Source organism: Triticum aestivum, chromosome 2A (genome assembly GCF_018294505.1).
Source record: "Triticum aestivum cultivar Chinese Spring chromosome 2A, IWGSC CS RefSeq v2.1, whole genome shotgun sequence".
Lineage (NCBI taxonomy): Eukaryota > Viridiplantae > Streptophyta > Magnoliopsida > Poales > Poaceae > Triticum > Triticum aestivum.
This window is the reverse complement of record NC_057797.1, coordinates 19592673-19603880: the sequence shown is the minus strand read 5'-3', so window position 1 is coordinate 19603880 and position 11208 is coordinate 19592673. Positions and strand designations below refer to the sequence as shown.

Below are 11208 nucleotides of genomic sequence, written 5' to 3'. Positions count from 1 at the left end.
TTAAAGACCGCGATAGCCACTCGCCCCATAAGACGAGCTATAAAAATCGTTGAAACAGCATCGGCATCACCCAGCACAGAGGTTTGGAGATACCGGCCGAAGCCGCCACGGATCAACACAAAGGAAGGCGTCGTAATCGTCACACCAAAAGCCAGCCAAAGCTCTTCCTTTACCAAATATCACCCTCCATTTTTGTTTCTGGGTCCGCCACTACAAACGTCTCGGCCGGTTCAAAATCAACAATAACCTGATGCAGTGCTAGCCGCCACCGCGCACTCACCAACCCTGGAATTTTCTACGGTTACGGACAGCTGCACCCACCCACACACACAAACCCAACTCGACCACTTCCACACGCAGCCTGCCGTCGCTTCCCTCCCTCTCCTCGCGACAATTGTCTCGACCGACCCCGATCCCAACAACCCCACGCGACGACCGCCTCCATTATTCTCCCCACCCCGACAACTCGCTCGCTCGCCGCCGCGCTTGAACCTCTCCCCGCACATGCCCACGCTGCCACGGCCGGCTCCTTATGCACGGCCGTAGCCGCCATAGAGCACCATCCATCTACCTTCCTGGTCTGGCAGCCTGGCTACCTCGCTGCTGCTACGCCGCGTGCGCGCTTCGTCGTCGATGAAGTCGGCCACCTCCCTCCTCCTCGGCGCCGCGCTCGCCACCGCCTGCTTCCTCCTCTACACGTCCGTGGGCCGCGACCTCGGCGCGAGGACGCCGCCGGCGCCACGGTGGGCGCCGGAGGAGGGCGGAGGCGGCGCTGATCGGCCCAAGCAAGAGCTCGTCGTGAAAGAGGAGGGGGTGATTAAGGGCGTGGTTGCCACCAGCGGCGGCGGCGGCGGCAGAGATGGTCCGTCGTCGGAGCAGGAAAGGCAGCATCAGCAGCGGCAGATCGTGATGCGTGCGAACAAGCAACAGGTTCGTCTTTGCTTTAGCTATATTACACAATTATATCAATAAAATGTTACGTAATTAGGAAACATAAACTTTTTTATCTCTGGTATATATTCTGCATAGCTTGTTTTGTGGTTGATAAGAGTGAACTTTGACTGATCACTTGTCATCCCGTGATTTGTGCTAAGAAAAACTTGATTAACACACCCATTTGGCCACTTCTTAGTTAGATGACCCACACCTAGCATTATGAGAGCATCTTACCAAACACATGGCTCTGGCTGCGTCTAGACAGGGAGTGCAACTTTTTGACAGATGAATTATTTTCGCTTTACTTATCTCCGGTTCTCCAAAATGCCACTTGACGATGTTGACGGTCCGGCTAATGCCACTAGCATGTGTTACCCAAAACACAACTCTTTGTGTCTTCCACTTGTATACCACCTCCGTTCCTAAATGTAAGTCTTTTTAGGGATTCCACTGCAAACTATATACGTATGTATATAGATATATTTTAGAGTGTAGATTTACTCATTTTGTTTCGTATGTAGTTCATACCAGAATCTCTTAAATGACTTATATTTAGGAATGGAGGGCGTACAAAAAATGGAGCATTCTTTATCTCACTTGTGGATGTAGAACATACCGCACCGCACCCTTATTTCTTTTTACAATTTTTCTGATCTATACTAAAAAAAAGAGAGACATATATAGCATTATGGGTGTCATGGTTTTTCGATGTGAAACACTTTGTCGATTGGGTGGAGATGGCTTGGACGGTCTGAGGTGCGACAATGTTGCACTTCAGAAATCGCTAAACCAAATCTGAAAAGGTTATTAATCGCGTCGGAGCATCATAAGGTGATCACGAAAGTCTAGTCCCTGCTAGCAATTGCACATGCCCAAGTAGGGGAACACAAGCCTGGTTTATATAAGGCACATGGGTCCATGTGGAGGTGACATGTAAAAACTTGAACTGCTTTGGCAATTGTGTCATGCTCGGATGGAATTTGGAGACCTGGTCGGGACCATTGGAGACCTAATTCATTGCTGAATGCACAAGTTACCATCGTTTGAACTCAAGACTATGATAGTAGTCTAAACTAGAATGCGGTACATAGAAGACTTCATCGCTAGCTCTTACCTTCAAAGCGACGTGAGAGAACTTCTTGTACAACATCGACATATGTCTCATTGCTTAGCCATCATGTCTTGATCAAATTTAGCCGAAGTAATGGTAGGTGTGGTTGTATCCATTCCACGGTTGTAATGTCCTCGTAAGAGTATTTGTTGAAAATACAAGGAAAAATATTCGTAAAACTAGAACCATTTTTAATACAAAAGGAGTTAGCACCTCCTTCACCATTGTTTAAGAGTTACTCCCTCTGTCCCAAAATAAGTGACTCAACTTTGTACTGGACGGAGAGAGGATTATTGTTCTACCAGTGACAAAATTCTGGCTTTGACAAGAATGTGAAGCACCATGTGGAAGGTACCCAAAAAACAAGATGCCAACAAAAACAGACGGATCAAACAATCATAATACTTCACATGACGAACTAGCATGTTGTATCATTTTAAACAAAGACGCTATGAATACTTTGTTTAGTTAATTAGTCAAACTAGATAATCCCCTTGTGTGTTGTTGCGGAAATAAATGAATAATGTCGATGCTACATCGAATGCATGGGACTGAGTTTCGGAATTTTTTAGAACAGCATCGAATACAGGTGAACACAAACTCATCGACGTGTGCTCACTATGATTTCATTTTAGCAAATGCATCTATCATTGTTAATAAAAGGTATATTTAAAAATAAGAATAGAAAATAGTATCTTTGTTGTGTGGAGCTGAAATATTTGTGTAGAAGAAATTGTGTTCACGTATGCGTGTAATCTGGAATAGTAGTCGGGTTTATATATGTATAAGTTCACCACAAATAGCAATTTGTTTCTTGGTTGCAAAAACTATATATAGGAGAGGTTATATTATGCTTGAAGTTGAGCTGATGATGATTTAACTTTCAACATGTGTTGTATCTTTTTTGTGTAATCTCAACATCATTATATGAAAAAAAAACTATGTAATTATCTATCAACGCTAAATGATTTCACTGAAACAGCAGGACAAGCCCCAAGATCTCGCCGACCTGCTCCGACGAGCGGCGAACGCAGACCGGACCGTGCTGATGACGGCGCTCAACGAGGCATGGGCGGCACCCGGGTCGTTCCTGGACCTGTTCCTGGAGAGCTTCAAGCACGGCGAGAACACCGCGCACCTGGTGAAGCACCTCCTCATAGTGGCCATGGACAAGAAAGCCTTCGACCGGTGCAACGCGGTGCACCCCTTCTGCTACTGGTTCAGGGTGGAGGGCATGGACTTCGCGGCGGAGCAGAAGTACATGAAGGGGGACTACCTGGAGATGATGTGGAAGCGGAACCGGTTCCAGCAGACCATCCTGGAGCTGGGCTACACCTTCCTCTTCACCGACGTGGACATCCTGTGGTTCAGGGACCCGTTCCCGCGCATGCCGCCGGCGGCGCAGGTGGTGATGTCGTCGGACTTCTTCGTGGGCGACCCGGGCTCGCCGGGGAACTACCCCAACGGCGGCCTCCTCTACGTCCGGTCCTGCGCCGGCAGCGTCGGGTTCTACGAGCACTGGCAGGCGTCGCGCGCGCGGTTCCCGGGGATGCACGAGCAGTACGTGTTCGACAAGATCGTCAAGGAGGGCGTGCCCGGCCGCCTCGGCACCAGGGTGCAGTTCCTCGACACGGGCCGCTTCGGCGGGTTCTGCCAGCACGGCAAGGACCTGGGGAAGATTGTCACCATGCACGCCAACTGCTGCGTGGGGCTGGAGAACAAGCTGTTTGATCTCAAGAACGTGCTCGAGGACTGGAAGACCTATAAGAAGCGCGTCGCCGCCGGGAACATGGAGCACTTCTCGTGGAGGGTGCCCGGGAGGTGCATACACTGATGGATTAGGGGTTGCAAAACACACAAATTGCAAACTGTGCTCTCTTGTTACTTTTTTTCTTGTAGGATGTAAAGTTTCAAAGTTTTTTGAAAGATAGAGAGAACTGAGACGTGTCAAGGCTTTGGGTTTTCTGTGTTTGTTTGCGCGCGTGATTGTTCAAGTGTCACGTGATGGGCCTATTTATTTATTTTTTGACGGAGTGACGGGCCTTAAGTAAGCGAAAACTCAAAATCAGGTCACTCCCACTTTTCTCGCGTGCTGACAAGTGGTGCACTACATGTGTGTCATTTATACATTCTAGAAGTTGTTTTTCCTAGTTTCATTTTTTCAAAACGTTTGATCTCTTGAACCGTATGTTCAAATCATGAACCATTTTCTCCGCCGGATTTTTTGCATCGGGAACTTAGATCTCATGTTAATACGGTCGTAAAAAAATTCTAAAATTTGACATGGTACTATTCTAAGTTCAAAAGTCTAGTATTTTTTTAATGTGTTCTTTTCAAGGAAACAAATAGGAAATCAAGAACAAAGAAAAATAAAAAACAAAAACAAAAAAAACGAAGAACCCAAAAGCACATCTGTTCTTTAAAAAAAATGGGAAACACAACTGTGTTTTTCCCTTTTTGAGAAGCACGTGCTGTGTTGTTGTGTTGTTCCTTATCGGGAACCATGGAAGCACATTATTTTTGTTTTGGAAGGGCAACTGTGTTGTTCAGCATAATTTATGTTTTTTTTTCCTTTTATAGGAAAACACAGCTGTGCTTTTTTTTTCAAGAAGGACAATTGTGCTTATCACACCACTCGCGAAAAAGCTTTGCTCCCCCCACAAAAATCTTTCAAAACTTAGGGAAAACTAAAAAAACCGCAAAGCCGAAAAAACAAAAAGGAAGATCCCAAAAATATTTGTAAAAAAGATCTAAATCTGTGGATGCGCCCGGTGCTTGACATGTGGCGGAGGCTGGACGGGCGACTTGACGCACTCTCGGGCCCAAAAAGTGACCTCTGTGAGAGGCCCCAAAAGGGTACCCATTAACTAGTTGCTCTGCAAAACAGATTAAGTAAAGTAAATATTTTTTTACCATAGTACAGATGCAGACATTCATATATACGCACATATATTCACCCGTATGAACGTACCTATGCACCTCTTAACCCTATGAGCAGGTCCGACAGATTGAGTCCTATATGACGCTCACTAAGTCAGATTGCTGGTGAAACGCATAGGGGATGACCAGATGGGCCAGCCCATCTGTAGCACGTGCGAAACACCATTTTTCGTTTTGTTTCTTCTTAATTTTCATCAGTTTTCTTATTTCGAATTTTCTTGTTTTTGTTTTCGTTTTTCTGTTTATTTTACTCTTTTTATTCTCATTTTTATGTTTCTCTTTTGATTTTACTAAATTCAGAAAATCTAAAAAAACAGATTTTCAAATTTTTGAAGAACTTCATAATTCAATTTTTTTCACGTTTTTTTAAAGTTCTACAATTTTCATTTTTTTATGGAATTTCATGTTTTGTCTATAATTTTCAATAAATGTTCAAAACTTCAAAAATGTTAGGAATTTCAATATTTTGTTCATGTTTTCAAAATTTGTTCCCACTTCCGAAAAGTGGTTGCATTTTTTAAACATGTTTGTTTTCAATAAATTGCTTGGGTTTCATAAGAAATGTTCAGGATTTCAAAAAAAAGTGTTTGCGCTTTACTCCTCGGGGTTTATAAATTTTGTTCATCATTTTCGAATATGTTTGATTTTTAAAAATTTTGGAATTCCAAAAATAGTTTTAAATAGTTCATGTTTTTGACATATTCGGCATTTCAAAATTTTCACAATTTTCATTTTTTGAAAGTTTTAAAAACTGTTTTCAAATCACAACGCTGTACTGTGTTCTTAAATATTTCGCGCTTCTTATCATTCACCAGCGGCCATTAGTTTTGGTCACTCTGGTGTTCGGTAGTATGAGGTTCCAGGTTCAATTTCTTCAAAGCGCAATGCGTTTTTGGGATTTCCTTTTTTTAGACAACGTCTTGAAGCTTTATTAATTCGTCACAATGTTTACAGGGACGGATGGTAGGTTTCCGGGATGTCCTAACCGAACATGGCGGCCGCCACCGAGAGAAAGAGCATGCTTCGCTAGGTTGAGAGCGTCAACATTAGAGCTCCTAAACTCATGACTAAATTTGCAAAAATAAAAAACAACTCTCTCGTGCACCCTAGTGGGTTGGCCAGGTCATGTGACTCCTGTGTGTCGGGCTCCTATAATGCAGGCGGTCCCAGAAACTCACCATGCGTTCCTTCCTGCTGGGTTGTTGTTATAGCTGCTCTTCTTGGGCCCAGAAGCAAAATTGAAGACCTGTGCTAGCCAAAAGTGGCATCTTAGCCTAGGTAAGAGCATCTACAATGGGGCTTCCCAAACTGGCCCGGGACGACCCGGTCAGCCTCCCCAAATTGGCCGTGGACGTCCGTGCTAACAGGAAACCCCTCAAACCTGTCTCAAATCTGGGGCGGATAAGGGAGGTCTGGACGCGTCCATGCCCGTTCGTCATGTTGGACCAGCCCACCCCACCCCACATATATCTCCACTCTAAACGAATTCTAGACTGGAGTCAAGTACTCTCCACTCCATTTCTCGGTGTCTCCTCCTCACTTCGCCTCCCCCTTCCGATCTATGGCGAGCAACGGCAACAGCTCAACGCTCGATGGTCGTCCGGCGGTGACGACGACTGGGACTTGTTGATGTTCGGTGCAGAGTTGGACGACGTTGCAGAGCTCGCCATCTACATCGCACTACGTCGATCGCTGTTGGAGCAGGGTGGCAACAGAAGCTTGGCTACGAGTCATCCCCCTTTGATCGGCGCGCAGTGAGGAGGACGGCACCGGACTGTTGCGTCAACGCAGCTCCGGGGCCCTTCCGATGCGATGCCTCTCACGCCCCTCTCTGCCTTCTCTACTTGCTCCAGGCAGAGTCCCCGACCATCGATCGTTTTATGTGCCCACACCAACATCGACGAGGACGCAAATGCCCAAATCCGAGGTGCGGGCCACACGCCACAAGAGGCAGCGAGCGATGGAGAGGGCGGCAACAAGGGAGGCTTTGTCCGCCCACCGGGCCTGCACGAACGCGCCGCGGTCCTCCGTCGTTCCCTCACCACGGTGGAGAACGACACGTGGCGGCTCCGTCGCAAAACCACAAAGCCCTTCGGCTCGCCATCCAGCAGTCGCAGCGCGAGGCCAGGACGAAGGTGGCGGCCAAAGCAAAGGCCGCATGACTGGTGATTACGGAGCCTTCCCTTAAATCCTCCCCCCCCCTTGATTTTCAGGTGGGTGGGGCCCTTCCCTCCCCTCTAAACCAATCCCAATGTTCCAAGTCAAAACTACTCCATAAAACGCCCGTATTACCCAGTGCATGTAGCATTACTCTTATATTTATATAACCCTGTTAATGAAATATGGTACTCCCTTCTAAAGTAGTGATAAACACTCTTATATTTCTGTACGAGAGAGTACAGCATAACCTTGGACGCACATGTCACAAAGCGTTTGAAATAACCGGCCATGCATTTGACTGAACGGATAGAAAATTTGAGTTGCAAAACAAATGACAAAAGCGGTAAATAAAGCACCCTTGTACATTTGACTACTTGGTTAAAGGCCCGGATACGGATAGGATTGCCATATCTGTGGCCAGATTATAGTAGTACTACTGTAAGCATTCTTTTTGCCGGCATATTACCATGACCATTGACCGCCCCGACGGACGGACTTGCTAACAGGTTCGTTGATTTACAATGAGTCAGGTGAACAACACGGTCTGTGTTCCTGCACCCTTTACACTACTCGTATATATTCTAATGTGTAATCCTTGATCAGTCGATTGCGTTTGCGTGCATGCGTCACATGGTATAACGAGATGGCCGCAGACTCCGGACCAACTGAGACGGCCTGCCTGCCGGTCCAAGGTGGGCAGATGGCTCTGGAAACAACATGGTAACGTGCGGATGGCTGTCAACGGGTGGATATAATTCTCGATCGTAGCAAATCCACATATCAGAAAGAATTGATTAGTAAACCTGCGCACGGGTAGTTAGAACAGCACCAAACATATCCTTCAATTTTCCGCCATAAGAACCTATTTGATCCTCAACCTTGTGATTATGGAAAAGAGCAACCGGGGGAGTTCATTGTGGAAATGATCACCTCAGGGGTTTCCGCAACAAATGGATTAGTTGGATCCTATCTATCCTAAAACAGAGTTCTTTTTGTGTTAGATTAAATGACACCACTGGTCCCTATTTGGGGGAACAGTTTAAAACAGGGTGACGTGCCCCCTATTGTGTTCAATCTAATTGCTGATGTTTTCTCTAAAATGCTTGCCAAGGCTGGTCGAGCTGGTATAATTTCTGGGGTTCTTCCCGGTGTCGACCTGGGGTGTTGTTAGTCTCCAATACACCGGCGATACCATCCTTTTTCTTAATCCCGACCCTATCACTGCTAGGAATGTTAAGTGGCCCCTTTCTTGTTTTGACCAACTTTCTGGCATGAGGATTGACAATAATAAATGTGATTTTCTTACAATTGAAGTTGAGGATGATGCCACTAAATTATTAGCTCAAATCTTTTGTTGTAAGATCATCACTTTCCCCTTAAGTACTTAGGTGTGCCTCTGCACTATCTCAAGCTTAGGCGGAAAGATATTCAACCTATTATTGATAAAATCATTAAGAGGATTTGTGGGTGGAGAGATAAATTTCTCAGTTAATTATGAGGCCAAAGTAGTGTTGCTTCGGACTTGCATTGCTAGTATTTCTTTATATTTGATGTCTATCTTTAAGTTTCCTAAATGGGCCATTACAACTATTACTTCCTAAATGGATGTCAGTCCTTTGAGGGAATTTGGGAGATGTTCATAAATTTCACTTAGCCAATTGGGGGCTTGTATCCCAGAAAAAGGTTTATGGAGGTTTAGGTGTTCATAATTTGAGAGAGCTTAACATGTCTTTACTTGCTTCTTGGGCTAGTAGGTATTTTACCGGTGGTGATAAGAACTAGTTGATCCTTTTGGGATCACAAATATAATACTTGCAAGCCTAATCTTCTTTGGTCCAAACCTAATGCTGGTTCTCCCTTTTCTAAAGAAGCCACTTGTGACGGAACCTAAATTGGCAGATCTCGGGGTAGGGGATAGTCTAGGAGCGATGGTAATGAGGACACAGGACTTTACCTAGGTTTGGGCTCCCTGAGGAGATAATACCCTACGTCATGCTTATGTTTATTGCGATGGAGTAAGTACATTACATGTATCTACCTAGAGATTCCTTATGTTGTCTACATGCCAGTCCGCTCGGTTTATTTAGGTACCGAGGGTCCTAGGTTTACAAGATCATAATCGGCTAAATCACGCCACTGGTCTTATGTTCATAAATTTCATTTAGCCAATTGGGGGCTTGTATCCCCGAAAAAAGTTTATGGAGGTTTAGGTGTTCCTAATTTGAGAGAGCTTAACATGTCTTTACTTGCTTCTTGGGCTAGTAGGTATTTTGCTGGTGGTGATAAGAACTGGTTGATCCTTTTGGATCACAAATATAATACTTCCAAGCCTAATCTTCTCTGGTCCAAACCCAATGTTGGTTCTCCCTTTTCTAAAGAAGCCACTTGTGACGGAACCTAAACTGGTAGATCTCGAGGTAGGGGATCCTAGGTTATGAGTCTAGGAGCGATGGTAATGGGGACACAAGACTTTACCCAGGTTTGGGCTCTTCGAGGAGATAATACCCTATGTCCTGCTTATGTTTATTGCAAGGGAAAACAGTGGCTGCACCCAACTTTGATGCACCCACATAGTAAACAGTAAATATGAAATAAATAGGAAAAACAATAAACTATTTTGAAACTTCGTGGATGTGATTATGAGAAAATGTTTTAGGAGCTTGCAAAGTTTGGTCACCAAAAAACATCAAATGATCTCCATACAAAATGAAATACAAAATATGCTCTGCATCCAAGTTTACTGTTCACATATTTCAGCATAAACTTTGTTTTTTTGTACAGAGCTCCTCGGATGCCATTTGGCCACCAAATTTTGCATGTACCTAAGACATTTGGTCATAATCACATCCACAAAATTTCATATTTTTTTTGAAATGTTTTGCTAAGTTTATTATCGTGGGTGCACCCAGGGTGCAAAGTCCGTGGGTGCACAAAAACCACACTCTTATTGTGATGAAGTAAGTACAGTACATGTATCTACCTAGAGATTTCTTATGTTGTCTACGCACCAGGCCGCTCGGTTTATTTAGGTACTGTGGGTCATAGGTTTACAAGATCATAATCGGCTACATACGGAGAGATAGAATCCTCCACGAATCCAGAGTCTTGGAGTATACGTGAAATCTTCTGGACCCTTCTAATTATACACCATGGGCCGCCTGATGTGGCCCGGGTCGAAACCGACAAGGGATCCTCAACTCGGGATTCGACATGAGGAGAGACCCCTTAGCCGGGACATCCTCAGTAGCCCCTAAACCGGTCTTTAAGTCTGGACGCACCTCGGTTCATCCGAGGTGCATATTATCTTCGGTCGTCGGTCTTGAAACTAGTTCAACGAAAGCATACTTCTGCAATCAAGTCTCAGCGTCGCGTTGCGGGGAAATATCAGGTGATACCGAGATTTATGTGATACTGTGATACGACCTTCTTGCCCGTTGGATATAAGATCCGACGGCATTTGAGGAGCTATTGTACCTATGCACAATTTTGAGACTCTCGGATGGCTTTTTTGCAAAATGTTCAAGAGTTCCCGGGAGTTGGATATGAGATCGAACGACTCCCAGGAGCCCGTATCATGGTATCACGTAAGCATGATATCTTCCCGTCGCATTGCATCCGAGGTGACTAACACCACCTCGGTTTTTGATAAGTGTTGAAAGAGCTTTAGCCGAGCTGCACGTCGGAAATATTTCTTGCAGTCCCGAGGAGGATATGGGCGTCTGCATGTCTCTCTGCCACTCCCGGGAGGAGTGCGCTTGACCGCGGACACTCGTTCTAGTGGGAATCCATTGCGTTTGCGCAAATGGCGCTTGGATCCGCCGGGTTGGTGGCCCGAGGCATGTGACCGGCACCCCCTAGCATCGCAACCACAAGAATTGCGCATCCACGTCCATCATTGATCTCACCTCCAACGGAGACGCCGAGGCCACACGCTCCGACGAGGAAGAGTAGGACATGGGAGAAGGCGGCGCCTAGTGTCGCATGTGGGTCAGTCCGTGTCACATGTCCTACTCTACCTCGCCGGCGATTGGGACCTTCACCTTGAGGGAACAACAAGGATG

General features: G+C 45.5%; 1 protein-coding gene across 2 annotated transcripts; it reads left to right on the top strand.

The window, feature by feature from the left end:
- Nucleotides 1-328: 328 nt before the first annotated feature.
- On the top strand, nucleotides 329-4105 carry LOC123187081 (uncharacterized protein At4g15970). Of its 2 annotated transcripts, none has more exons than XM_044598848.1 (2): nucleotides 329-930; nucleotides 3033-4105. In XM_044598848.1, exons 1-2 carry the CDS (start codon nucleotides 634-636, stop codon nucleotides 3879-3881), a joined length of 1146 nt encoding a protein of 381 aa, XP_044454783.1. In that variant the 5' UTR covers nucleotides 329-633; the 3' UTR covers nucleotides 3882-4105. The 2 variants fall into 2 exon arrangements, with proteins under 2 accessions (XP_044454783.1, XP_044454782.1); XM_044598847.1 differs by having other exon boundaries at nucleotides 332-930; nucleotides 3030-4105.
- Nucleotides 4106-11208: the final 7103 nt, after the last annotated feature.

What these genes read in the sequence shown, in the direction of transcription:
- LOC123187081 (XM_044598847.1), top strand. Translation starts at nt 634, where the DNA reads ATGAAGTCGGCCACCTCCCTCCTCCTCGGCGCCGCGCTCGCCACCGCC. An exon ending in TGCGTGCGAACAAGCAACAG is followed by an intron (nt 931 to 3,029) that starts GTTCGTCTTTGC and finishes TCACTGAAACAG; the next exon opens with CAGGACAAGCCCCAAGATCT.